We start from the raw sequence: 27,040 nt of genomic DNA on the forward strand, positions 1-27,040 counted from the left end.
CACACCATGGGACACGGTAATAAATCAAACGATAATAGATCTAACGATACGTGGGGAGTTTTCTTTTCCTTTTTTTTTCTCAAGTATTTCCTGCCGAGTTGGCTTGAAAAATACTTTCCATGTTTCTTTAATGGGTTTGGTACACGAAAGACTTTTGGAGAAACACAGTCAATCATTGGTTTTCAGTATCCAATGAAAATATCATCTTAAATACGATCAATTATCAATCGTAAGGTTGATAAAGCCACTGTACGGGTTGAGATCATCTGCTAACGGTAATCGGCGATCACCGATGATTAATAATTGTTAAGCAAAAAGGTTGCGAGCATTATCAAGTATTCATGTGACAGACTGACAGTTCCGTACAAAGATTACATACGAAAATTAAATCATGCAGAGCCTGATACCAAGTTTAACCATGAAAGGCAGGGCCAGGGCATCACAGTCTATTTCAGACCTAGTCATAAAGACTGACCTAACAATGGCAGAAGCAACTAATTTGACGGAATACCAGAAAAGACTAACTTGAGCAGAAGATAGAATAGACAAACTGAAAAGTACTAGGATTGTCAAGTATGCTTCCATGACAACTATTTAACCCTCTTTCCCTTGTTTAGCTAGCAAAATTTTGGCCTTAAACCATGCGGTGAAGGATCACAAACTCTCTCAAGCATTGCCATCTGCAAAGAAGATTGAAAGTAACCCACTTCCAAGCAGTCAAGAAAAATCGAAGAGTTACTAGTTGTTAAATACTACTTTTGCAACCTATGATTGTCCTTGGGTTCCTTGATCTTCCACTGAATCTCCACTGGCTGCTAATCCTCGAATCTTAACATCATAATAGACCTCTTCAACTCTTCTTAGGTCATACTTCATACCTGCCACAATAAGAAAGCATTTCAAAATCTAAATCTATGATAAGAAGTTGGCTTAAAACACCAGATTAGCAAGGAACAAATTAAGAAGATTAAGCTTACTATCAAACTTCTTGCGCAGGAAATCATTTCGAAGATTAAGCATCCGGAAGGCTGCATGAAGATCTGTCAAGAACTTCAGCACCTTTCTTGGGCAATCATAGTCCCCAGCAGTCACTTGGTTCACCACATATCTTGGCTGTGAAAACGAAAACAAGAAAATAACATGATAAGCCAATATGATAAAATTTCCCAATTACATCAATGGCTGGTAATTACATCCACCAAAACACCATATGTGGGGTCAGGGGTACATTCAACTACTTGCTCAATTTCCGTAATATCTCATTCCAAATGATCACATTCTCACGAGTTTACTTTAATCTGTAGTTTCTCCAAATATCTGACTAAAATGTATGTGAAGAATAGAGTAGGAAGAATGCATTTGCCAATTGGAAAAAGCAAGAGACAGCGTGCTTCTGACATAGTTCTTACCATTTCATTGGACATAAAGCAAATACCTGCATGATAGAGAAAATGTTCCCAGATCAGTATACTCAACTAGGAGAAAGATAATACTCCCCCAAGTTCAAAAATAAATAATAGTCATGTCCGGTCTCTGGCACAAAAAGACTCAAACACTAAAGAATAAAAATAACCAGAAACCGACAACAATCAACAACTCTTCAGTTGAATTCATAAGTGCAAACAGCATATGTGACTGATTTAATTCCATCAAAGTATCTTAATAAAACTTTCAACCTGTATGATGAGGAGATCTTCTCTTCAACAAAAAATTAAAAAAAAAAAAGGAAAAATGCCCCTGCCTTTTGAACAAAGAAAATTGAACTGTTTATCAGGTCTAAGAAGATTGAAGCTTCCTAGAACTAGAGACATAACACTACAACCCATTAGATAATAAAACTCAACAACATCTTCTTCAACACTTACCAACAAGATAGTCCTCCACATCTAAACCAAAATCCGAATCATTCACTGCCAGAACAACCAATTTTCTCAATTAAACAGATCATTAACAAGAACAAAAAATACTCACAAACCTGGAAAAATATTCATTACTAAAACATACATCCAAGTTTTTCCTCAGCTTCAGTATGCATAAGAAGAGTTCCTGTTTCCAACCAACGCATAAAAGCAAGCAACGAAACTACCATTTGAGTTTCACTCCTCCAATCCCCATGATACCTATACACACCAAACACCAAACCAAAAAACCAACTCACAAAACTTTTTGTATACAGTAAAATTGGAAATAATCAAAATCTTAACTCAATCTCACCTATAATATTGTCCAGGGCATTCCCTAACAACTTCAGCAAGTTTATTAAAAAGATCCTTTAGCACATTAATCTGAGTCTTTGCCTTCTCTAAAACCTCTATTTATATATAAAAAAACAATTTTAGATAATATTTCAAAAATCAAATAAATTAGGGGGAAATGAAAAAGAAGAAACGTTACCGGGTATTGGTTTAGATTGGTGAACGAGGAGGAGACTAGCTTGCATGAGTCGAGTCGCCGACTCGATTTCCAAAACAACGGCGCGTATACGTTCCCGTAGGCTTCCAGAGTCTTCTAGCTGCACTCGGAACTTCTCGAACTGCTTCTCCAAGGAAGGAGATGTTTGTGGCGCGTCGGAGTCACCGCCGGCCATGGAAGTGGAACAGAGAGTGGCCTTCACAGGGGTACGGAAAGGAAGGTTTTTGAAAACACCTGAGGGAAGTGAAGGAAAAGTGGAAATGGCGGGAACAAGGTGAAGAATGGTCGGGTTAGGGTTTATGGAGTAGCGAGAGAGTGTGAAGCAGTAAGCGTTTCGAAACGCCGCTTTCATATTTGCATTGGCGTTTTTTTTTTTTGACCTTTTTCTTCTTTTTGGTTTTGTTTTTTTATGTCCTCTTTGCCGGGTGCATCAAACACCCAACACCTAAGTAATTTTTTTTTTGTTTTTTTGTTTTTTGCACATGAGTATTTTATTTTCTTGCATACTTATAATAAATAGTTTTATTCCATAAAAAATAAACAATTTTCTGTTCTAGAATAATTTCCTTATGATTTTTGCATTTATAGATATTTAAATAAGTAATTTAAATACATAATTTTATTTAAAAAATAATTGAACTATTAAAGAAATTTAATAACTTTTTATTTTTTATTATGATAAATCAAGTTTTTGTATTTTTTTATCAAACAAATTTTTATAATTAAAAATTTATTAATTATTGTTAATCAAAACACCACTTAATACTTTGTATCACATATTATTATTGTGGTATGATGACATATCATAATAATACATAACATGTTGATATATTATAGTAATATTATCATTTAGTAGTATGAATATCATATCAGCACTTAATGACAATTAATTAATATTAATTATAAAATTTTATTTAATTAAAAATAAAAATAAAGTAACTTAATTAAATGTAATAGAATAAAAAGAACTTATTTGAATTTTCTTAAACAGTTTAAGAGATTTTTAAAAATATAATACCTAATTTAAATCTTAAAGAGCTTAAATGTGATCTAAATACCGGAATACTTTATTAATTATTGGTTTTACTTTATTAAACATGAATTAAATACATGAAAAGCATATTCCTTGAATGGAATGGTTGGTTTTACATTATTAAACATGAACTAAATACATGAAAAACATATTCGTTGAATGGAATCATCGGTTTTACATTACTAAACATGAATTAAATACGTGAATAACATATTCCTTGAATGGAATCTGGCCTTTCATTCACCTCCAAACAGTTCACTGTAACCATACTAATGAACTGAACAAATTTTCTGACTCTTTTTTTCCTCAGAAATCTGTTTAAGGAACAGATCATAGGACCTGTAAATTCAGCTAATTATGTCAGTTAAAGGGTTTGCCATAAAAATAAAGCCTCAGCCCATCATAACCAGAATTTCAGACCATGAAACCACGATGCAAGAATGGTCATTGGTTACTGACAAAGGTGGATAATGTGAGGGAACTAGTGAAGAAATTCTCTCCTCTCTTCTCTTTTCTGTTTGTGTTTACAGGCAGCATGATGTAGTAATGTGTCAGTTTTCTAACTTGCCTACAAATAGTCATACAGCATACACAATTCAGTTGACCACAAAAGCCCAAGAAATGGACATTACATGTTTTCAACTGATCTACCAAGATGATTGAGCCTTGACTGCTAGCCATCAATTCCCATGTTGTTTAGAGGGAATTTTGTATCACTTTTTTAGTGGTGGTATAATTCAATGTTGAGTTTGTTTTGATACAAAATGTATGGACTACAGATTTGTGCACCAAAAGAAAATCTAAGAAAAAAATATAACTTCTCCTAACTCATTTCTTCCTGAAGGTAACCAGCATGAAAAAGGCCAAGATGCGAGCGACAATGCCATTGATAACAAGGATGATTAGACAAAGATTCCAGTCATGAAGATCGTAGCCACTTTGATTCAATGAACCACAACGAGTTATTAGCCACACTCCTGAGTACCTGAGGAACAAGAGAATGAGGAGAAGGATGCTCTCAGTAGGCAAGGATTTTGTGCTTATGACTACTGCTCAGTTACAGACAAGGATAACATATATGGCAAGAAAACAGAAAGGAAGAATGAATCAGCTAGTAGAAGCTAACCTTTCAGCATTTGCAATGACAAAAGCTTCTAGAGCCCACTTTGTGTAGCAAAAATTCCCAAAATATTTCACAATTGCACTATCTTTATTCTGGTTCGCAATTAGAGTCAAAACAACAGGAAGAAGCACTGCCCACTGAAGAAGAAATAAATGAGGCTCATTAGCTAAAAGAATTCAGAAAAAAGTACGTTAATAGTTTATGAATTGATGAATAGTAACTTTTAGTACATACCAGTTGGGCAAGACTAGGTGCAAGGAAAATGGCCAATATATACGCCATGCCCGTGACACAGTAAACAAGGCAGAGCAAGACAATGTAGTTATCTTGAAAGGTTGATCTAGGATTGCTGAAGAAATAGAACATGGATAAATACGCCACTGGTTTGAAGATTGTATTAAAATGATCAACTGTATCTTTGGATAGAAAATAAGCTAGACTGCTGATCCCAGATGCGCTCTCCCTTTGATATTGTAATTTATCCAGAGAAAATGATCTCAATGCTGCGATCTTGCATAGTAGTGCTGCAAACAAGGTGGTTAAGTCTATATACAGTGACTAAAGAAATAAAGAATGATAGGCATGGAATCACTGTGTCCCTGACAACTTGTTTATGGAACCTACTGCAAATACTGATCTAAGTATATGACCCAATGATAACATAAGCATGTCAGCCAAGCTTGATTTTTCAACTTACAAATAGCAATGACTGTATATGTGTAGCCAAGGGACCCAAATGTTTCATCATTCACTTTAGCAAGAGTCCCTAAGCAGGCTCCAGCAAGTAGTAGAATCATTAAATCAACTGCTTGCATCTGAGCTTCTCGTAGTCGCTGTTTAGTAACCCTGAAATATTGCCATATAATAAGTAATTTGGGAAATAAAATTGAAGAGTTCATGTATTTGCCCAGCGGTGGAGAGGAAAGAAAGTGCAGCCGTTCCAAAGTCAAAACTTGAAGAAGTTTAATCTACAATAACAGTTATTACCACGCAGGTGTCTGGACTAAGCTCAAACAATTTGGTCCTTGATAAATATTCATATATATTATGGAACAAGATAAGGCAACTGGAGGGAGATCACCGTGCTACTGTGATACTATGGTGCCAAAAAATACTATCCTTTTAAATTGTAAGTTACAAGCTCTAATGTGAGACTAAAAAGGTTCACTCTAGGCAACAATTAAGACTTTTCTGGAAACACTAGCAAAGCTGCCATAAATGTGTGAACGATTTAGCTACTTTTATCTGGGTATATAATTAGTTTACTTGCCATTAATGGTATCAAAGCGTAGAGGAGAAAATGTTTTATATGCTTCTGAAATGGGAATACAGGTGTTGGCTTATACCTCCCAAGGAAGTATCTATACTGGCGAGCTATACCCGGCGTTCTCCGGTTTGATAAGTCCTTAGATTTTGAGTAGTCATTCTGTATCTGGTCTCGCTTTACTTCAACATTAAACTTTACATCCTCCCACAGTTCTCCAGCAAATGATTGGCCAACAGCTGCAGCACCAGAAGTACTTGGATTTGAGCCAGCAGAGGGTGTTGTAAGTCCATCAGCCAACTGAAGCATGTCTGAGGGTATCGGGTAGCCATTGTGTAGCATCCATCTGATAGGAAGCTGTTCACGAGTCACTCCCGTTGGCTTCACAATACCTTCCAGAATGTCAATGAAGTGGTCCGGAGGATTGACACGATCTGGCACATTGATCCCCATGCCAGCAAAGTATTCTTCAACTTTCTTCACTGATCCATGATATGCAGTGAGACCACCTTTCGCTAGAAGAATTAAATCATCAAACATCTTGAACAAGGCATAGCTGAATCAGAAGAAACTAACAATTACCCTCAAGAAAAATATAAAACACAAATTGCAAGCTCAAGATGCAGCCATATTTATCTTACAGTCAATTCATCCTTCAAAAGCATTGATATACACAAGAAGCTCTAAACAGACAAACACATACTTTTTTTCAATTTATCTTTTCCACACAAGCGTAGTCCTATCAAAATGCTTGTGCTTAAATATTCTAGAAGCCACACTGATGAATTTGTCTTATTTTAATAAAAGACAAGGCGTAAAATTTAGTACTCAGCTTGACACCACAACCAGATGTAACTATCAATGGAGCAGCAACATGGATAGCAATGCACTATCATATCATAAAGAATCAATTTGCTCTAAAATTAATAGAGAAGTAACTAATGGGAAAATGCAACTCAAGTAAGCACCTGCTTGGGACCTGGTTTGCAACAATTCAGCCAATTCAAAGGTTATTTTTTCTTTCTCTAATTTTTGAGTTTAAATAGAACATCTGATTGTTTACTGTCAAGTTGTTAAATAAAGACAACAGGAAAATTAACAGCCACTGAAATGGAAGAAACATAGTTCATTTGTTTGTTTATCATATGAGGCAATAGGTCAAGGTCATAGATATTTTTGGGAGAGAAAGAGAGAGAGTATCAGACCTTGGTTGATGAAGTACCATGCAGATATTTACCCCTTCAAGAGCTTCACGTCGAAGTGCTCGAAGAAGCAACTGTGAAGATGAACTGTCTAAACCAGTAGTAGGCTCATCCAAGATCAATAGAGAAGGTTCCATAACCATCTCTAGTCCAACATTTACACGTTTTCTCTGGCCTCCAGAGATCCCTCGCTTCTCCACTGTCCCAACAACTGAATCCCTAACTGCCTGTAGTCCCAAGGACTCAATAACCCTTTCAATAACCAACACTTTATCGGGTTTTGCCATGTCAGCAGATAGCCTTTGGTAGTATGGCATACACCAAAAATAATAAAGTCAGAATGAAACTTACAGGACATGAGGTATCAAACACAAAGAAAATAAATTATGGTCTAGAAGGATGTTAAGATTACACAATATTTCTGATTTATTGCCCCTTCCCTCTGCCAGAGGTGGGAGGAATTACAACATAAAAGCATGCAAAATAATACTAGTTCTTTACAACTTGACCTTTAGTGAAGTAGTCTGTCGGAAGTTTAGAACACTTGTTTCTTTCCTATCATGACATGCTTCGGTTAACAAGTGATTATTTCATGATTTTATACAAATTCTTCTTGATTTTCACGTTTTTCTTTTACTCTCTATTCCATGAAGCACATAAACTGCAGAAAACCTAACAATTAGAACTAATAGCAACATGACTATGACCATTAAACTTCTGATTATAACTAGGGCAGGGTTTCTTAAAGTTACATAAAATGCACGAATACATTCAATAATTCAAAATCCATCAGAAAGATGTCCAGATAAAAGATGAACTGTCTAACCAACCAATCTTCTAAAATGATGAGTGATGATGATTGCAGTTAGCTTGCATACATGATAAGTTTGAGACCACATACCTGCACCTCGCACTGAACCGGAGATTCTCCTCTACTGTCAAGTTTCCATGCACTATATCATCTTGTGGCACAAATCCAATAATTTTCTTATATGATTGGATAGGTTCATTTTTTCCATTTACAAGAATTAAACCTGTCACATTGCATCCGGTGGCTTTTCCTGTCAAGGCAGAGAGAAATGTAGTTTTCCCAGCTCCTGATGGGCCCATAACTGCAGATACTCGACCAGGCATGAGTTTCCCAGTGACACACCTGAGCAAATGTTTCTGTTTCCCCTTCAAAGTGAGGGTTAAATCCTTAAAAGAAATCTCAATCACAGGCCTGGTCCTGATATCATTATCAGTAGCCATTGAAATTATTCCTGAGAAGGTCAAGTTCTTGTTCTGTTGTGCTTTCTCCTTCTCAATTTGACCATATGCATACTTAAAAATTTGACTTTGAGTATGCAATTGTTTACCCCTTGGTGCTTGTTTTTTTATATTTTTGTCTCCAATATTCAGATTAAAACCTTCATGACTTTTGGGGTCCTCAAGGGAATGCAACATCTTTGTGAGGCTGCTTGGTTCCTTTTTCTTTGCTTTTGAATCTGTAGATGATTGCGCCAATACCCTAGGTGGCATAGGTGGCGAATGAGTATCAATTTTAACAGATTTACCTAGACCAAAATTCTTCTGCTGTTCCTGTCTCCTTGTCGATTTTGCCCGAGAAAATGTCCGTGAAAGCTGTTGCTGCCAACCCCCTTTCTTGGCAATATTTTTTGCTGCTTTCCACCTTTCACGTGCTTGTGCAGTTTCTCGTGCATGTCTTGCGGCTGCTTCTCTGGATTTAGCCTGTCTTCTTTCCCGAGTACTAAGTACTTGATCAGAGCAATTATAAATAATGAGCAGCAGAAGACTCATTCCAACCTACTTATGCAACAGAAAGTGCAAAAGTCAACTGGTTGAAACTAGAGCAACAAGAAAGCTAAAATAGATCAAATGGAGAGAAAAAAAAAAACACAATTTAATTTTGCATAAGCATGCTGAAGAAATCCTTCAGTGGACATAAGCTTAATGGGGAATGCTTGAAAGAGTTATCGAAAATGCATATAAATTGAAAGACATGGCAGATGAGCAACCCTGTATTCCAATTAATGAGGCACAGAGGCCAGCTCAATGATAATAATCAAATTATTGGTCTATGACAAGTTTGTAAACCACTTACAAAAAGCATGATTCCATAACCGTGAATATCCTGGTTCGAAGTATTTGGATTGCAGGTAGTTAACTTGAAGCAAGCTGCAAATTATTCATAAAAATCCCATAAAAGAAGACATTCATTCTTTTTGAATGAACTAAGAGCATTGAGAAAACTTTGCTGCATATGCAGCAATGGTAAATAAGACACCTTAAGAGCAAGAAAAGATTGACTGAATAACGGTATGCAGTTACAAATAATTATGTTAGTTCATCATATCATATATTTGCAACAAATATTCCATCATGTGATTCAAACAATCTACTTTCGAGCTACTTTCACTCAATGGGATTTCACACTTAAAACATTTCGATATTTTCACTCAGGCTGCATGAACAGTGTTTGCATGCATTGAATTTAAATTTGAATACATTGGATGTAATACACAGAGACCAATTAAGCCAGTGCATCTAATCCTTTTTATTATAATTTTGGTGAACTTTGTCAACTAGTCAAAATGGATTGTTAAATTTTATCTGTTAGTGTTCCATAAATTCTTCTTCCTAATAACCCTGAGAGTTCTATAGCATTAAGCTATATGTATTGCAAGCTTTGAAAGGAAATATGAACAAAGAGGAATTCAAAGCAAGCTTTGAGGAAATCAAACTGATAAAAGAAAACTTACGCAGTTGAGAAGTGGAACCCATTCTGCAGTAATGTCTGAAATATCATCAAAGAACTTATCAGTAAACATAAATTCCTAGCATGGAGTACTTGCACAATATCATCAAATCATGTATATGGTATCCTGAGATATATTACAGGTTCTGCAAACAATTATGTTGATGCTAAGAGTTATGGGATAAAAATCAATACCCACTACTGCAAGTAACTCTATCTATGGTAGAAGGGCAGTATGATCCTGGTGAACAGAAAATCTCACTACTACTTGTAACATCAGCCCACATATCAGCGCCACCACAACTGTGATTCGGCTGTCCAGGAGGAATTTGGTAATTATATCTGCAAATTTTCTCTACCAATAAATATTAATGGCTATTGTACACAATAAGAAACTGAGAACAGAAGAAAAGAAAATTTTGCAATCTAGGATATGAACTTACGGGTCACAAACTCCAGATGATGTATTCAGCTTTGCAAGTGGACAATAAGAACCTAAAGGGCATGCTTCATTTTGCAAGAACATGAAAGACAATAAATGTATTTCATTCAGTTCCATTTCTATCAATAAAATAATTCCATAGTTTGAAATTTCCACCAGTAATTATTATCTTTATCATAGAATTCCATTGCCTTTCAAATATGAACTAATTACATGACCTTAAATTACTTCAAGATGAAAGGAAAATAGATTCCTTTGGATCAAGCTTGGTTTTTCTTTTCAACAAACAAATAGATTCATACCAAAAAGTTAATACTAGCATCAGGGTATACTTATCCACATAACAAAACTTGAAGGTATGAATATTTATGCTACACCATCCATATCCTCTCAATTGTTGAATGTAAAAGGAATCCTACCCATACTCTTTGATTTATCATGGATTTACCACATAAGATTTGCTCAGCGATGAAAGATGTATCATTAAACAAACTATAAACCAAATCTTGCATTACAGATTGCAATGTTACCGCAAAGAATTTCACCAAATTATTGCTGAAATGGGTTTATGAATCTATGAAATATCATGATTCAACTATCATTAGGAGTTCTACATCTTTTTCCTGTGGTTATTGACTCTACACAGACAGGAAATAGTTTGTGTCGCACCTCTGCCAATGCAATAAGATATGGCCAACTTGGTAACCCACCCCATACATCCATATGCCTTTTCCATCACTATTTTGCCATGCTGTGAAATCAGTCAAGACCACATTATGTAGATATTTAGCTCTGCTATTTTTAAAAAATAGTCTTTCCATTACCTAAGCCACTTATTTTGTACAATTAAAGTGTGCAAACTTCTTTTCTAACAGAGAAAAAATGAATAGAGCAGGATTTCCTTTTGCACTTTGTGATTACCACCAGAGAAAACAGAAAGCAATCAACCACACAGAGTAGAAGAAAGAGAAGAACCAATTATGTGCCTAAAAATTGTAATTGATTTATTATAAAGTACGTACCTATCATGCAAGCAAGACCCCTAGGGCAAAAGAATCCTTCACAACATGGTTGACAGTTTTGAGTCCTGGTTGGCATGTAAGTTGAATTTTTGAGTTCAAAACGCTGGTTTTGGTCAGCATAGCAACCCCATCCCGGTTCACATCCAGAGACCCAAGTTGTCAAATTGCAGTTCTTGTTAGGTTTTACATAATTGATAGTTTCAGTCCCCTTTGCAAATAAACTACTGAAGTAAAATTTTATTTCTGCTGCTGTACATAGTCGATGGGTGAGATCTCCTGTTAAATTATACCACATTCATCATCAGGTCCTTGGTGACAAATATGATAATACATTGGAAGAATGGAAAAAAAACTACAACAGAAAAACTTGAATAATGGTAGATACTGCCATCAGATGGCTCAGACTATTAATTTTATCACCCATTTACTTCATTTATCACTTTTAAGTTTGCTGAATTCATCAAACTGATGCCTAAATTGCCCAAACCATTTCATGCCAACAGTAGAATTGAAAAAAAGACAAAAGTATCATCTGATTTATCTCATTTACAATAATAGAGTTATTATTTAACAGCATCTCCTCGTGCTATTGGTGTGCTTGAGTCATGGTCTTCTTGTTTTTATTTTTCAAATTTCCTCAATTTATAGAAGTTTAAAAAAAAATCCTCTTATTCCTTAGGATAATGCAAGTATCAATTATGAGTACATATTAAATCACAATTTTTCAGTAGACATAAAAGCAAAAATTCTGAATCATCAGGGATGTCACCAGTTCGAATAAATATACCATTTGAATTGGCTAAAGATTCATACCTTTTGTCTTCTTGACACAATTAGTCAAGAAATTAAAATTTCTAGAAAAATTAAAAGCTCCATTCCAGTCAGCTTTCCTGAAAAGGAAGAACATGCATTCACCAGTTACAAAAATTCCTCTAGGAATAAAAAAAAAAAATGAAGAGTGACGTGCATGATACAGAGAGAAAACAGCAGAAAATTTTAAATTACTTACGCATTCTTTATGCAGAAGCCCAAATTATGACTAACATCATTGCTTAATGTAACAGTAAGATTCGAAAGCCTTCTATAGATAAGGTCCGTTACAAGGGGAAGATAGGCAGGGTTTTTCGTTTGACTGTAATCATCCCCATCCACAGAGAGTGCAAAAGGAAACAAACTTAAAACAACAAGAAGAAAAAGCAAAGTATGGGGTCTAACTTCTCTCATGATGATCAGCTGAAGCTCTAGAACTCACAAATCCTAGGAAAAACATAAAAAAACTAACTATAATTGCATTCTGTGAATTAACCATGGCGTCATCACTGTTAAGCTGCCTTAATCTTTCATGGTCCTGAGTTTTTATCCAACTTTCAAATAAAACAAGACCATGAACATTCATGGGCCAAAACCAAAAAATAAAAATAAAAACTTGGAAATGGGGTAGTTGAAATTTTGCAGACCAACTATGAATTGACGACAGGGAAGATTAGAGAGCTGTAGACCCTTGAGAGAAAAACAAAAGATTTTTCGGTCAAAAGGGTTGAGTGAATGTGTCTTTGGCTTTGGAAGGAGGCCCTTGGTTTTGGGATGAAGAAATGGCGGGGAGAAATGGGTGGCTACATTGAAGGTGAAACTATGTGCGCTGTGCATGGCTCGCGAAATAACTAACACTTCCTAAGTGTACGTTTCACGTTTGCAGTTAACAGATCATTTACAACTTACATCAAACGGTTAATCTGCTAAGCCAATTTAAACATACCTTTACCTTTCCTCGTTAAAGACACAGACACTGTACCAAGGACAAGGAGGCTTGGATTCAACTCAACTCAACAGTAGAGGTTCATTTAATCTCGGCACGCCACCAAGTGATATTTGTGAACCACGGATCTTGTTTTGATTTTCCAACTAAACAACCTCTGTACCCAATTGTTTTAACCCAAAGAACTTAACACTAGTAACAACAACAGTGACTTTACGGATCAATGTTTCGATGTTGCTGCGCCATGTTGGCCCTTTCAATCTCCTGTGCCCCAGCACAACTGAAAAACATTGGATGTCAGATAGTAACAATTAGTGACAACTAGCAAGGTATATAGCTTAAAAATAGTATATATTATATCACTACATCCTAAAAGTGTTGAACTTTAAATAATTCAGAAACAAGTCTAAATATTTATGGTGTTTATATCAACATTTTTGGGTAAAGATTAAATATTTATGGATGTTGCAAATATCCGCAGCAATGGGGTTCATCCATTCAATCATAAAAGGATGTAAAAGGGTGTAAACAAAGAGATAATGTACTTAATGGTTCCAACGATTCGTATTTCAGACCACCTTGACTTTGGAGGACTCCACATCCATCGTGAGCATCACGGAACAAGACTTTTCTACTCTCCTTAATAAACGCTAAAGCAGCACACTCTTTTCTGTCTGTTGTTTTGTCTCTCATTTTCAAAGTACCCGTTCACACATAATTAGCATCTCTTCAAAAAATTGAAGTAGATTTATGTTCTTATTCATTGTTATGCAGCATATCCTTTTGTGCTTTTTTTTCTCCTTTTTTACTAAAATTTTGGTTGGTGAGATGACTTGTTGCCCCAGCTGGTGAGCTGCCGTGTTCAGACTTCCTCTTTACAGTTGAACACTGTTCATCAAAATTCCAAGCATTTTGAGGTCTTTTGGGGGCACTGGACTAATGGGTTTCTCTTAAAATTCGTTAAGAATTTTGAAGCTAATTCAAGTTGAGTAGCCATATTTCTGCATTTCCATCCAAGAAAATTAAAGGTAAGCTTAAGACAATTTTCGTCGTTTTTGGCTTATAATCAGATTTTGGCTTTTAGAAATAATTTTGTTATGAAATAAGGGGCGGGAATTTGTGGGTTTTGCTTTTGTGTTCTTGACTTGTGGATTGTGATCCAAGAAGGCAGTTTTTGGAAACTGGGTTGCTCAGAAAATTGATGATATCTGTAAAACTAAGATGTTGGATTCCTTGGAGTGATTAGTAGAATTTAGTACCTTTTTGCTTTCTTTTGCCTTTTCACTGTGTATGATATAGTTTTGGAAACGATAGGTTCTAAATTAATTTGTTTAATCCAGTTGGCTGTAAACTCTTGCATTTTCATTTCTTCACCATGACTTAAAATGTGAATTTGAGCTTTCCTTGGAATTTGTTGCTCATGGTATGTTTTTTTCTTATTGGCATGCAAAGATATTAACTTTGACTTCCCTGGTCTTTTAACTTATAGCGTCATAATATTCCTGCAGAAACAAGCTTTCTACTAATATATAGCTCTTGACTTTGCAGGTGTTGTAGGTAGTCTTTGTTTTGCTTCATCATATCTTCTTATCTCTTTCTTCGGATCTGGATCTGTACTGTGGAATTTACTGTGTTTCAATTCTTTGAGAGCTATGAAGTGTTTTATATTCCCCAGTTGGGATAAAAAAGATGAATCAAAGACCCCCAAATCAATTTCAACTCGGTCTATGAATTCTATATTCACTGATCGTGAAATAGGGCGATCTGGGTCTGAATTAAACTCTCAGAATGTCTCAGGAGTCAGCAATGAGTCCATGGGGAGGTCCTCTTTTCCTAGCATGTCTCAGAGACCTAGCAATCTAAGAGTGTTCACAGTTTCTGAACTTAAATCTGCCACCAGGAACTTTAGCCGCTCTGTCGTGATTGGAGAGGGTGGATTTGGTTGTGTGTACAAGGGGTTTCTCAAGAGTCCTGATGATTCATGTCAAAAGATTGAAGTAGCAGTAAAACAGCTCGGTAAAAGGGGGTTGCAGGCAAGGCTTCTTGACATGTCAACATATTGAAATTTTCTCTTCTGAATTAAGTTACCTTCTTTCATTTATCTTTTTAAAAAGTCATAGGTAAAGATCATTGATATTCTCAGTTGTTGTAATGGAGAACATTTTGATATCATATGCATATTCATGTGTCTGGATCCTATGCAAAATTAGGTTCCATCCAAGTCATTTATACTATAGTGATCTTGCATATTCACAAAAATCTGCATGGTTTATTTAAATCTATATGAATTAAATTTGCTGGCCTGGAACATTCTAGTAACAAAATTTAGCGGAAATAAATTCTCTAACAAGTATCAGGTGGAGCTGGAAGTTTTAATCACTCAATGAATTTGACTAAGTTCAAATAAAAACTGATACAGTTTTTTGGTAATGATATTACACAAAGATTAGGAAAAGTGTATATTTCTCCAGAAATCCTGTTTGAATTTGCTCTGCTGTTGGTGATGCTGCATATGGATGTTCTTGTTCCCCTTCTGTTGGCTCTATCTAATGCTTATGATGCTTAAATGCAAAATACTGAAATAAGATGGCTCCTGTGACTTTTCAAATAATAATAAAAAAAAAGATGTCTTCTGTGACATTGAGCTGAGAACTAACTTTTATAACCTTGGCATCCCCACTATTAATCAATAGGGGCACAAGGAGTGGGTGACAGAAGTGAATGTCCTTGGGGTGGTTGAGCATCCAAATCTTGTAAAGCTACTGGGCTACTGTGCTGAAGATGATGAAAGAGGTATCCAAAGGCTTTTGATATATGAGTATATGCCCAATGGAAGTGTGGAAAACTATTTATCTGTTCGGTCAGAGTCAACTCTTTCCTGGGAAATGAGATTGAAAATAGCCCAAGATGCTGCTCGTGGCTTAGCATACCTACATGAAGGAATGGATTTCCAGGTATAATGCTACAATTAAGTTTCCATTTCAGATATAAATTGCTTTTCCACCTGTTTCTTTCCAATGCACTGAGCTTTTGCATGATATTTTGTGTATTTTACATATTTTCTTCTCCTACATTATTCTTTTCTTTCCACTAAAATTCCCTTCCAAGGGAAAAAAAGGATTAAGGGGAACCGGAGTTGAGGTTCTAAGCTCATTGTTGGTACAACCAGTAATTATTAAATTTTTTTCAGATTATTTTGGATGATACTTATCTAGGTTTTCTTTATCATATTTGACTACAGATCATCTTCAGGGATTTTAAGTCTTCTAATATCCTTCTGGATGAGCAATGGAATGCCAAGCTATCAGACTTTGGATTAGCCAGATTGGGCCCGTCAGAAGGATTAACTCATGTCTCAACAGCGGTATGTTCAGGCTATTTGACCAACCTATTACTTGAAGCTATCCCTTTAGTCACAGCTCATCTTTATTCCTCTAGTAATGTAAACCAAGGTTCACATGGTAGTGGAATTTTCTTATCTTCTTTAGTAGGTATCTTACTGGTAAAAACCTCCAAAAGTTTCTAAGTCTCATGACCCAAATGTCCAAATAGGTCCTTGATGTCATTGACCCAAATGTCTTTTTGATCAATGATTCATTTCAATGTAATTATTCTATTCATGCTGTTGGATTTGCCTTGAAAAGATATTTGAAACAAATGGACAGCTTAAACCTTGTAGGATTGTGGAACTTGCCCTTAGGTTCTCAATGAAAACTCTACAATGTTTATTCAAATTATATAAGAAAGAAATGGTTTTTGTTTCTTGTTAGGTGTTTAAAATTCAGTTTATGCAGTGAAAATTGATTGTTATAGAGTCAAGAGTAACATTTCCCCTATCTACTTATCAACCTATTTACAAGCATCAAACTGGTGATCTCCAGGTCGTTGGAACAATGGGATATGCTGCTCCTGAATACATCCAGACCGGACGTCTCACATCCAAGATTGATGTGTGGAGCTATGGGGTCTTCCTCTACGAACTCATTACTGGTAGGCGCCCTTTAGACAAAAACCGCCCAAAGAATGAGCAAAAGCTCTTGGAATGGGTAAAGCCATACCTATCTGATGCGAAGAAATTCCAGTTTATATTGGACCCAAGACTGAAAGGTAAATGCCAACTCAAGTCTGCCCAAAGGCTTGCAATTGTGGCCAACCGATGCTTAGTCAGAAATCCAAAGTCACGCCCTAAGATGAGTGAGGTGTTAGAAATGGTGAATCGGGTTGTAGAGGCATCAGCAGGATCGGGAAGTCCTGAACCACTATTGAAGACTTTGCCATCTGTGGAAACCTCCAGGGAAGCTGGAAGAAAACATAAAAGAAGGATTATAGATTTCAGAAGTGGTGAAAAGTTTGTGTGGCCGTGGACTCCAAAGATTGTAAGAACATGTTAACAGCAGTGACGTCAAGGTTTAAGCGAACCAGACCTGCAGCCATCTCAGGTGGTTAGATATAACTCGAACAAACCTCACAGAGCTTTGAAGGGTTTTTAGCATGATCTTGACTGAGCAATGCAATCAAATTTCCCACACAAATTATACATAGGGAATATTGTCATGAAATTTTCTCCTTTGTCAATATGTATAAAGCTACTCTCTGATCATAGATGTGAAAACCTTCAGATACTGCAACTTCTGATGGGAACCATTGAACATTCTCATTTTGGTAACAAGAGGCTATTAATGGTGCTCAGAGGAAGATGCTTATAGATGTAGAATTTGGGTGTTGTACCTGAAAATGGATTGAGTGGTTCTTTTTACCCTTTTTTTTTCTTTTTTTTCTTCTTGGATTTTATGATGTCATTTCCTCCATTTAGGATCACCATCCCATGCAAGCTTTCTGAAAATAACATAATATATTTGGTTTTTCCTATCTTTGTTGACACTTGACAAGATTCAATGGTGCATGCCTTTTCATAGCATGTTAAGGGCCTCCATATCATATGTTAGAAAATTGGATTAACCCTTTTGTCTCATTAAAAGTAACCCTTGGCTATGTGTACAAAACAGAATGTCATATTAAAATCATAATCAAACAGACATTTTGAATTTCATGAAATAAAATTGATCTCAGCCATGAATATGTTCCTTAGTAGTACCACAATGTCTATGTCACTGCCACGTGCACTGTTTTTTGGACAATAACAAATCTTTGGACGGTCATTAGTCATTTGCTGCCACGTGTTTGTTGCGGCCTTTGGCCCACCATCAATTTCAGGGCCGCCCTGCGTACCCTATAAAAATCTTGATCGAAAATTAAATAAATAATAAATCTTTTTGGTGGCGGCAAATTTTTAATTCTATTAAATAAAAAATACCATGAAGCATAATTTAAATTTTTTTAAAAAATTAATGGAGTATAATTGCTGCAATTTTTTTGCATCCGTTAAATTTTATTAAATTAAATGCAAATGGCGACTTGGACTGTTTGGTCCATATTGGTCGCTAATTGAATTCTCGGATGATGGCGGATTTATTAAAATTTATTTTCAAGGTAAAGGTCAGAACCGTCATTTTCACAGCACCCAATCAGGACCAAAATCACGCAATCTCAGCCGTGGATCTCGTAATCTGCCGTTTAGTAAAAGAATAGCAACGCTTCATATTTCATACTCTGTAAGTCAAACAAAATTATTCGAAGAATCATTTAATAAAGATTTTTACAAAATGCCGCTTAAAATCAAAAGAAAATCATGTCCGCTCGAATTTCGGATCCAACGGTTCAAAAGGCCGTCCGTGTTGAATCTGGTAGGGGCTTGCTTGTCGTTTTGACGTCCGCGGGAAACATTTTACATATAAATGCGTGAAATAAGGGTAGTCTCTTTTTTTGTAAATTTTTTTGGGTTTCAAAAAGTTTCAACGTTTTGATCGTTATCTTATGTCACTCGTGTACTCCATTAAAGCACAATAGTTCCTTGTTTGCTTTTCTGTCTTGCTTTTTTTTTTTTTTTCTGTTGGAACCTAGGTTTCGAACTTTCTGGGTTTGGTGAGTACTTTAAATTCCATATGTTTTTGGGTTTTTTTTTTTTAAAAAAATTCGTTTGATTGAATTGGACTTGGAATGATCATATATTTCTGGGGTTTGATTGATAAATTTTATCTTCTTTTTTCAAATTCTGGGTCCTTCTTGTTTGTCATTTTTGAGGTTGCTTGATGCTAAAGTTTGGCCTTTTCATTGAATCTTTGTAGGTGTTTCTTTGTTTGATAGGATATATCAAGTTTTTGGTTTGAATTAATGTGTTCTTTTTTTATGGAAATTTAGCTTCTTTGATTTGTGATTTCCATGTTCTTTGTATTGGTTATTACTAAGAACTAATTTATGTGGAGAAACGTAAGTTATGTCTCTGCATGGAAAAGAGAGTTTTTAAACAATTAACAGAGGTTTTAGCCATTAAATTTTCTTTGTTTATGGGGAAATAAAAGCTATGTGGAGAATATGTTACAATTGAATTTAGATCATAGGGGTAAATAAAGAAATTAAGTTTATATAATTTGACTGTTGGTAATTGAAGTTTTCATTTAGTTGGTTTTAGGATATAATAGAAATGATTCTTCGAGTACATTTAGATCTAACACAATCTTATTCTGTGTCAGGATGGAAATTTAGCATCTTCTTTTTTTTTTTTTATTGATAAAGTTGATTCCAATTTAGGGTTTTGTCAGAAAAGATGGTACCTTTTTCTCAACTCTTTTTGGGCTTCTTTTTAAGCAAGGTGATCTGGATTCTTAACTTATAAGAAATGGTGCTCACTTTCGGAAGGATATTGCTGGAGCAATTGTCCTTAGATTGAATAAAGTAAATTGATAATTCATCATTTGTTTATTTAGAAAACTTTTTAACTTTTTAGAACAAATTTGAATCTATTTTAACTAGTTTTTAGTTTTTTCAAGGTTTTATTTTGACACACTTGGACAGAGTAGCACACCTTTAATACAAACAGCAATTAATTTCATTTTCATTGTTAATATGAAATAGTTCCATATGCTGGTTCTGTATGGATAATTGATTTTGAAATAGCTTGAAAAATCTGGAACAACTTATATATCAACTGGTCAATTTCAAGGAAGGAATAATTTTTTATTTTCCGTCGTTTTAATAGGATAGTGAACTAACCTCCTCTAGCAAGTATATATTGCTGCAGTATCTTAATTTGATGCTTGAAGCAGAGCCTTTTGTTTTTCAGGGTAATTGCAGTTTTATGACTTGTTTCTTCATGCATGAATATAGATATTCAAATGCTTTTTTATGTGTGAATGAAAATCTAATTGAGAATTGTTTGTACAGATTGCCAAGTGTTCACTGAGATGATTTAGTGGAAAATATGCTTGAAGTCGATGATTATGTATCAACAAGATTCAGATATCGTGCATTGGTTTCTGGGCTGTGACCCGTTTTATCATTCTGCATATAATAGTGACATAAGACAACATGATGCTGGTGACACATATCATCATGCACATTATTTTAGAGATCATACTGATACACAAAGCACCCAGATAGAGAATGATGAGGTTATTGCCCGTACCCTTCAGGAAGAATTCTCACATCTAGCGGTGTCAGAAGCTTCTCAATCTTTTCATTCTGGAGAACAGCAGTTGCAATCTTACAGTGAACCTCATGATTGGCATAGTTCATCAACAGGGGACTATTATTATTCAGGTGCACAGAATGTTTTCCTTGCATTTGTATTTCACTTCCATGGTATATTTCTGCTTATTATTATTTAGATTCTATTTTGCCACAATGCGCAGGCTATGAATATGCCCAGGATGGATCTGGTGATTTGGTGCCACTTAGTTCATGCTCTAGCCCCAGTGATTCAGAGGATTTTTCCTGCTCTCTGGAGCTGACTGATGGTTATTTACTAGATGATGATGAAGTAGGCAAGAGGTTGAATCAAATGATTCCTATTCCTGTAAGTTTACCTTATAAAAATGTCGTCATTTTATATCCAATTATCCATATTTGTTATCCTCTTATTTGGAGTTAAAATTGTTAGTTGATTCATACGAGCCATTTTCTTCTGATACATTTAAATCTGTTCTGTGCAGCATGTCCCTAGAATCAACGGAGAAATACCATCAATTGATGAAGCAATGTCAGATCATGAAAGGTTGTTGAACAGGTATTAATCGTATGTGGATAAGAAGTGTATCAAGGATTTTCCGTTTTTTTTTTTATTTTTTGGGAGGGAGGGGGTTGTTGGCTGGCTTGCTGATTTGGTTAAATCAGCTAAGCAAGGTTGATGCTAGATTTTTTTTTTTCCTAAATAGATTGCAGACATATGGTTTTGTTGAGCTCAAGGTTCAAGGAGACGGTAACTGTCAGGTTTTTCTTATAATCTATCCCCATATTGAGTCATTTAGGCTTGGTAATTATCTCAGTTTGTGGTTTGACCTGTGCATTTCTGGAATAATATTTGTGGTCAATTTTTCCTTTCCAGTTCCGTGCACTGTCAGATCAGTTATATCACACACCTGATAATCACAAATATGTGAGACGACAAGTTGTGAATCAGGTTTGTTGTCCTGAATTCAATTTTTGCTGTCTTAACATAAAAGTTGTTTATCAAGGCATATAAATTGATCCTGATGTAGCTTTTACTGTAATGGCTTGTTTTGCCAGCTTAAATCTCACCCAGAGACATATGAAGGATATGTTCCCATGGAATATGCTGACTATTTGAAGAAGATGTCAAAGTAATACTTAAATTATCTACTTTTCTTGTTTATGCTCATTCAAGCTTTTGGTCAAAGAATGGCCATGTTAATACCCTTTACGAATGGTACCAGGAGTGGCGAGTGGGGTGATCATGTTACATTGCAGGCGGCTGCAGACTCGGTATGTGTTTAAATTTATAATTAGTGAACACCTTCCTTTTGATAGAAAATTGGGTTGTGACTGAAAAATTTTAGTTTTATTAATTTACCTTTTGACTTAGCAAAACAAAATTTACCAATTTACCATAAATTTTATATGCAACTAGTTGTTGCCTTCTGTTTCATTTATCAGTTCTTTTCTTGTATTGGATGTCCCCTAATTTTACACCTACATGTTTTAGTATATATTCTCATTGCCTGAATTTAATTCTAAGAATATTTTCATTCACTTTCTGAACAAACAAAGAAATAAAGTGCGAATATCATGATACATGTGTTTTAGCTATGTGGCAGAGTTCTGTCTCCTCCAACCCCCAATGTGCTGCAGCTCTCACCCTCTTTTTCTTTCATTTGCGTACGATTGGGTATCCATGCATTTTTAATGTCTAATACTAGCAACATTCCTTTTTTGCAGTATGGCGTAAGAATTTTTGTTATAACTTCCTTTAAGGACACTTGTTACATTGAGATTCTTCCTAACTTTCAGAAGTCAAAAGGAGGTAAAATTTCAGTCCTTTTGCTTCTGCTGCAAGCCTACATCTTCTTTGATTTTCTTCTGGTTGTGTTTTGGAGATTTGTTATTTCATATAAAACTAAGATAATTATCTTTTGTCGTCCAATGAAAGCCTCAAGGTAAATACCTTTTATTGTTAATTTCTTTGTAAAGTATAGTTTGCTTTTGTATCCATCTGCACTTTTTGTGAAAGAAGCAAAAAACACAAGTAGAGATATAACAACATCGAAGCTTTTTTTCTTTTTTACTTTGCTCTCGTATATGCTAAGCCTTTTGAGATGTTGTGTGTTCTAATACAGTCATTTTCTTGAGTTTTTGGGCCGAAGTTCACTACAACTCAATCTACTTACAAGGAGGTGACTATATTACATTTTCCTCTTTTTTTTAAGCTTGCACTGAATAATTTATATTTTATTTGAGCACAAATAGTAGTAGCAGAAATATTCTCAAAGTCCTGGTCACTGAGCAGCAAAAAGAGCTAATTTTATTGACTTATTCTTTCAAATACAAGGGAGAATGCTTAGCTAAGCTTCTCGCGGTATGTGAACCGAGGTTTCGGACCTATTTGGTTGTGTGAATAACCTTGATAGGACTATTGGGAAGCCTACAATGTCGTCTGCTTTCCAACTTAAAATGGAATTGCATGTGTCATAGTTCAATGCTTTACCATGTCCATCATTCCTCTAATATCATCGTTTTGTTTTGCATTTTGCTTTGTTCTTGATTCTAGATCTCCCCTCAGTTGAGGTTCCAAGGAAGAAAAAGTGGCGGATTTTTGGGAACTAACACATATAAGGACGAGCCAAGCTTTCACCATTATTGTTGCTGTGGACTTGCCCAAGCTGTTCAATCGCTCGAAAGACACACCGAGTCCCCTTTGAACCATCATAATAATGTTTGCTTTCACAGCAATATAGTATCTACTAGTACTTTATATTTTAAAAAGAACATAAAAGGAAGAAGGCATTATGATACTTCTGGCCTGCCCTTGAATGTTACGAATATTCACAGCTCAAATTTTGCATACATGAAAGAATTCCAACAGGAGTGTACTGTTGTTCATGCATAATTCTTTATTGATTCAAACATAATCAATCTCAGTATTGAGAACTCTGGTTTTGTTTTCAGTGGCATAATGCAGTACATTGCATTCTGCTCAGCCAGACACTATATCTTTCAAAGGGAAAGATTAAAATAGATGTTTGTGTCTGAAGTTTGAATTGGTCAAGAATCAAGTGTGACCAACCGACCGTTGGATATGAGCCTGGAAACAGTTCTTACTGTATCAGAAGGACTGAATTTTTGAAATTTGAACAAGGTGGGTCAGTCTTCAGAGGAGACCTGCTGCAGCTTCTTTTAAGAATTAAAAATTGTCTGCCATTTTTATTCTCCTGCAAACTTACATGTCATGAATAGATGAATCGTGGGTCCATTTCGTCCATTTCAGCAGTTCTTTTGATTCTCATTGTTTCTTGGTCCACTCAACCAAAACCCAGAACCTACTTCACTCTACAATGCCGAAAAAAGAAAAAGAATTTAACTCAAAAAATTAAAGAGAAATATTTAATTTCCATTCCTGAAGAATTTACAAGGAAGAAAAGAAGGCATTTCTAAGTTCCAAGATCCATCACTTCAAGTTCTGCAATCTAGACTAAGAAAATAAAAAATACTACCCAATTATACAGATTATATATATATATATATAGCTGTACTTTCCCGTCTCTATTCATGATGCCTAATCTCTTCTTCCTCGTCTTCCACCTGCTGCCTCTCCTCCACCTCCTCTGCCGCCGTCGTTGGCTGCAACAACAACGCCGTAAATGGCATATGTTGATACCCACTTCTTCCTACAGCTGAATACTGAAACCCTACTGGTTGGCACAAGTCCAACCGACAATTCGGCGGTGGCGCCGTCATGGTATACATCCCTGCCACTACGCTGCCGCTGCCAACCCCTACTGGGTGTACCTGACACGACACAGAAGGCGGAGACGCGGAAGTCGTCGTGGGCCCGGCGGGGCAAGAGATTTCATGAGCTGCAGGGACGGTGCCCGACCCGGTAGCGGCAATGATAGAAGGCTCAGCTTGACGGAGTAGCCACTCGATGGTCTCACCGTCGGAGCGGTGGCCGAGTTCTCGCGTCAGCTGGAAGATCCGGGCTGCACAAAGGGCCGGCATCCGAACACGGCGGCCACGACCATTCACTTTGGTGTGGCGGTCTTTAGAAAGCGAAGAAACGGGTTTCCGAGTAGGGAGAGCGAGTTGGGTCTTGGGAGTCGACTCATCAGAGACCACCGAGTTAATGTTCGAGTTCTGGTGGTTGTGGTTGGCGGTGGAGAATTTGTGAAGCGCCATTTCAGAGCCCATGGAGGGTTGAGGCTAGGGTTTTAAGGAGCTTATTTGGGTTCGGAACCTTTTTGGCGTGTTTGGCGGTGTGGGATGCTACGGACCCCACAGAGAGGAAAGCGGTGTCTCTTTTAAAGGTGGCGGGGAAAGGGATCGAGGGGTGGGATTTGTCTTGACGTGAGGGTTCAGGTGACGTGTCGAGCTGGGGTTACATCCACGTTTGTGATGTGGGGTCCACTAATATGGTTAGGACGGTCCCCTTTCCTAGTTTGGGTGTGGCTGGTGGGTCCCTCTTAAGTTGATGTATGGGTGGATCCCACTTTTGGTGCATGGATTTAGATTGATGCATAAGTCTGATGTATCCTTTACCAAAATTTTTGCTTGGGTTACAATAATTGGAGCGTGATTTTGGGCCTTGATTTATTTTTGGAGCATTTTTTCTAGGAAATTGGATTTTCTTTCCTCACTTGTAACACCTATTATTCAAAATTTGAAAATATTTTTATTATTCAATAAATAACTTTTATTGATAAATTTAAATATAATGATTTTAAACATCATTAATTATTTAAGAAAATTTATATAAATTTGTATTCTTCTATTACCTTTAATTAGGTCTTTGTATTGTTATTTTATATCAAATAATCAGTTAAGAGTAATTATTTTTAATCAAAATATTCTTTGTTATAAAAATATTACATAATAACATCATTATTTTATCATGTCATATTATCATGTCCTATGACACATTAATATTATATTATATAAAATAATAAATAATATTTAATATTTTTATTAATAAAAATAAATTAATTATTGATTATAAAAATTTATTTTATTTAAAATAAAAAATATAAATACATAATTAAATTTAGTAAAAAATAAAAAAAAAATTAAATTTTTTTAAAATAAGTCAGATTTTTTAAATATCATATCATAAATTTAATTATTTAAAGAAATTTACCTTAATGAACATAAATAAAATCTATTTAAATTTTTTATAATTTTAAAATTTGAATTTTAAATTCAATTTTTATTGTAAATAAAATGCCCAAATCTAAAACTATGTTAATTTTTCACTTCTAGAAAGAGTTGAAGAGTAGGGATAAAAAAAAAAATAGGGAAGAAATAAAAAGGCCTATCGATCATGTTGCATTAAAGGATTTGAGGCGTGCGACAGACGTGGCATGGGAAACCGTGTGCTGGGAGTTTGGGAAGGTGACAGACTGTACTTTGAAACAAAACCCAGTGAGTCGTCTGACAATCGGACAGACACATTGACAACTCTTCGAATTTGCAACTCGCTCCCGGGACTCACCGCCTTGTCTCTTGCCGCCTCCGCTTCCCTCCACTGATTCTCAGATCTCAACCATAATTCCTTCTTCTTTTTTATCCTTTGGCGATCAAATCTTCACTTAATCTAATGTGATTTGACAATGACCTAATTTTCTAATTTAATTTAAGCATCGAAATGACACTTGAAAAAGGTTGAAACGATCCAAACTATTCCATCCGATCACCACATTCCCATTTTACTTACCTAAAACTCATGGTATCTAAAATAATGCTTAAATTATTTTAAATTTTTTATGTAAATTTTTATTTTTTATTATATTGAATCAAATTTTTATAATTTTATTTTTAACTAAATAAACTTTTATAACTAATCATTGATTAAAAGTTATTAATTAAAATATTATTTATTTTTTATATTACGTATTATACTAATATATCATAATAAATAATAACATGATATATTAATATAATACGATAACATGCTCTCGTAATACTTTATTAATTAGTATATAATTTTTTATTTAAAAAGTAAGATTTAAATTTTTTTTCTCTAATTAAAAAAGAACTTATATTCATAGCAGCCAACAAATCCACATGTTTGCATGTTCCGTGGTCAAGACTGATGAGACTTTTCGTTTGCTAAAAGTCTACGGTTTGAATTGATTTTCCACCAATTTGTTTCAATGTCTCCTTAAATTCAACACATTACTTCAAAAGTTTTTTCATTGCCCTCTTAATATTCTTCTCTCTCTCAAATCTCGATCTTTTCAAACAACAAAAATGGGCCCCACCATACAGTTTCGCAACACCCACAAAGCCCAACCCGAATCAGTGGTTAAGCGGTGTCCAACTTGGGCTTTATCAGCGGTATCTGAATTCACATGGGCCCAAGGAAACCTCTTTTGGACGATTATCTGTACAGGCCCCAGGCCGAATAAGGCCCAACCTCATCCATTTGAATGTTGGATTACCAAATTTGAGGCGTGGAATGGATTT

The 27,040-nt window shown here is 35.5% G+C and overlaps 5 protein-coding genes across 5 annotated transcripts; 2 read left to right on the forward strand and 3 right to left on the reverse strand.

Annotated features, from left to right (window-relative positions):
- Positions 1–240: 240 nt before the first annotated feature.
- LOC110420117 (Translin family protein) lies at positions 241–2,815 on the reverse strand. The gene is made up of 7 exons (XM_021433297.2): positions 2,395–2,815; positions 2,215–2,311; positions 2,005–2,120; positions 1,866–1,910; positions 1,410–1,435; positions 978–1,113; positions 241–878 (listed from the first exon to the last, which is right to left on the reverse strand). The coding sequence occupies exons 1-7, from the start codon at positions 2,762–2,764 to the stop codon at positions 766–768; spliced, it is 903 nt and encodes a 300-aa protein (XP_021288972.1). The 5' UTR covers positions 2,765–2,815; the 3' UTR covers positions 241–765.
- Positions 2,816–3,797: 982 nt separating this feature from the next.
- Positions 3,798–12,844, reverse strand: NAP12 (non-intrinsic ABC protein 12). Its single transcript, XM_021433649.1, has 14 exons — positions 12,266–12,844; positions 12,070–12,146; positions 11,257–11,532; positions 10,236–10,299; positions 9,988–10,134; positions 9,797–9,831; positions 9,139–9,212; positions 7,936–8,840; positions 7,038–7,334; positions 5,915–6,388; positions 5,266–5,414; positions 4,803–5,092; positions 4,572–4,705; positions 3,798–4,430 (listed from the first exon to the last, which is right to left on the reverse strand). The coding sequence occupies exons 1-14, from the start codon at positions 12,478–12,480 to the stop codon at positions 4,274–4,276; spliced, it is 3,294 nt and encodes a 1,097-aa protein (XP_021289324.1). The 5' UTR covers positions 12,481–12,844; the 3' UTR covers positions 3,798–4,273.
- Positions 12,845–13,638: 794 nt separating this feature from the next.
- On the forward strand, positions 13,639–17,881 carry LOC110420479 (serine/threonine-protein kinase PCRK1-like). The gene is made up of 5 exons (XM_021433804.2): positions 13,639–14,040; positions 14,561–15,045; positions 15,706–15,966; positions 16,254–16,376; positions 16,894–17,881. The coding sequence occupies exons 2-5, from the start codon at positions 14,665–14,667 to the stop codon at positions 17,401–17,403; spliced, it is 1,275 nt and encodes a 424-aa protein (XP_021289479.1). The 5' UTR covers positions 13,639–14,040; positions 14,561–14,664; the 3' UTR covers positions 17,404–17,881.
- A 951-nt stretch (positions 17,882–18,832) lies between these two features.
- LOC110420309 (Cysteine proteinases superfamily protein) lies at positions 18,833–23,446 on the forward strand. The gene is made up of 11 exons (XM_021433577.2): positions 18,833–18,994; positions 20,294–20,668; positions 20,761–20,924; positions 21,061–21,134; positions 21,283–21,337; positions 21,453–21,527; positions 21,635–21,708; positions 21,802–21,850; positions 22,304–22,388; positions 22,702–22,758; positions 23,133–23,446. The coding sequence occupies exons 2-11, from the start codon at positions 20,344–20,346 to the stop codon at positions 23,186–23,188; spliced, it is 1,014 nt and encodes a 337-aa protein (XP_021289252.1). The 5' UTR covers positions 18,833–18,994; positions 20,294–20,343; the 3' UTR covers positions 23,189–23,446.
- Positions 23,447–23,951: 505 nt separating this feature from the next.
- On the reverse strand, positions 23,952–24,866 carry LOC110420310 (TCP family transcription factor). Its single transcript, XM_021433579.2, has one exon. The coding sequence runs from the start codon at positions 24,767–24,769 to the stop codon at positions 24,125–24,127; it is 645 nt and encodes a 214-aa protein (XP_021289254.1). The 5' UTR covers positions 24,770–24,866; the 3' UTR covers positions 23,952–24,124.
- Positions 24,867–27,040: the final 2,174 nt, after the last annotated feature.

The sequence above is a fragment of the Theobroma umbraticum genome, unplaced genomic scaffold (genome assembly GCF_002168275.2).
Source record: "Theobroma umbraticum cultivar Fairchild unplaced genomic scaffold, ASM216827v3 scaffold_86.0, whole genome shotgun sequence".
In the NCBI taxonomy this organism is placed as follows: Eukaryota; Viridiplantae; Streptophyta; class Magnoliopsida; order Malvales; family Malvaceae; genus Theobroma; species Theobroma umbraticum.

Coding starts and splice junctions, on each gene's coding strand:
- LOC110420309 (XM_021433577.2), top strand. CDS start 20,344: ATGATTATGTATCAACAAGATTCAGATATCGTGCATTGGTTTCTGGGC. Junction 20,925..21,060: donor ATCAAATGATTCCTATTCCT/GTAAGTTTACCT, acceptor TGTTCTGTGCAG/CATGTCCCTAGAATCAACGG. Junction 21,709..21,801: donor TATTTGAAGAAGATGTCAAA/GTAATACTTAAA, acceptor GAATGGTACCAG/GAGTGGCGAGTGGGGTGATC.
- LOC110420117 (XM_021433297.2), bottom strand. CDS start 2,764: ATGAAAGCGGCGTTTCGAAACGCTTACTGCTTCACACTCTCTCGCTAC. Junction 2,121..2,214: donor TGCCCTGGACAATATTATAG/GTGAGATTGAGT, acceptor TGGTGTGTATAG/GTATCATGGGGATTGGAGGA. Junction 879..977: donor CCTGCGCAAGAAGTTTGATA/GTAAGCTTAATC, acceptor TTATTGTGGCAG/GTATGAAGTATGACCTAAGA.
- LOC110420310 (XM_021433579.2), bottom strand. CDS start 24,769: ATGGGCTCTGAAATGGCGCTTCACAAATTCTCCACCGCCAACCACAAC.
- NAP12 (XM_021433649.1), bottom strand. CDS start 12,480: ATGAGAGAAGTTAGACCCCATACTTTGCTTTTTCTTCTTGTTGTTTTA. Junction 12,147..12,265: donor GGCTTCTGCATAAAGAATGC/GTAAGTAATTTA, acceptor CTTCCTTTTCAG/GAAAGCTGACTGGAATGGAG. Junction 4,706..4,802: donor CACCTAGTCTTGCCCAACTG/GTATGTACTAAA, acceptor TTTCTTCTTCAG/TGGGCAGTGCTTCTTCCTGT.
- LOC110420479 (XM_021433804.2), top strand. CDS start 14,665: ATGAAGTGTTTTATATTCCCCAGTTGGGATAAAAAAGATGAATCAAAG. Junction 15,046..15,705: donor TCGGTAAAAGGGGGTTGCAG/GCAAGGCTTCTT, acceptor ATTAATCAATAG/GGGCACAAGGAGTGGGTGAC. Junction 15,967..16,253: donor ATGAAGGAATGGATTTCCAG/GTATAATGCTAC, acceptor ATTTGACTACAG/ATCATCTTCAGGGATTTTAA.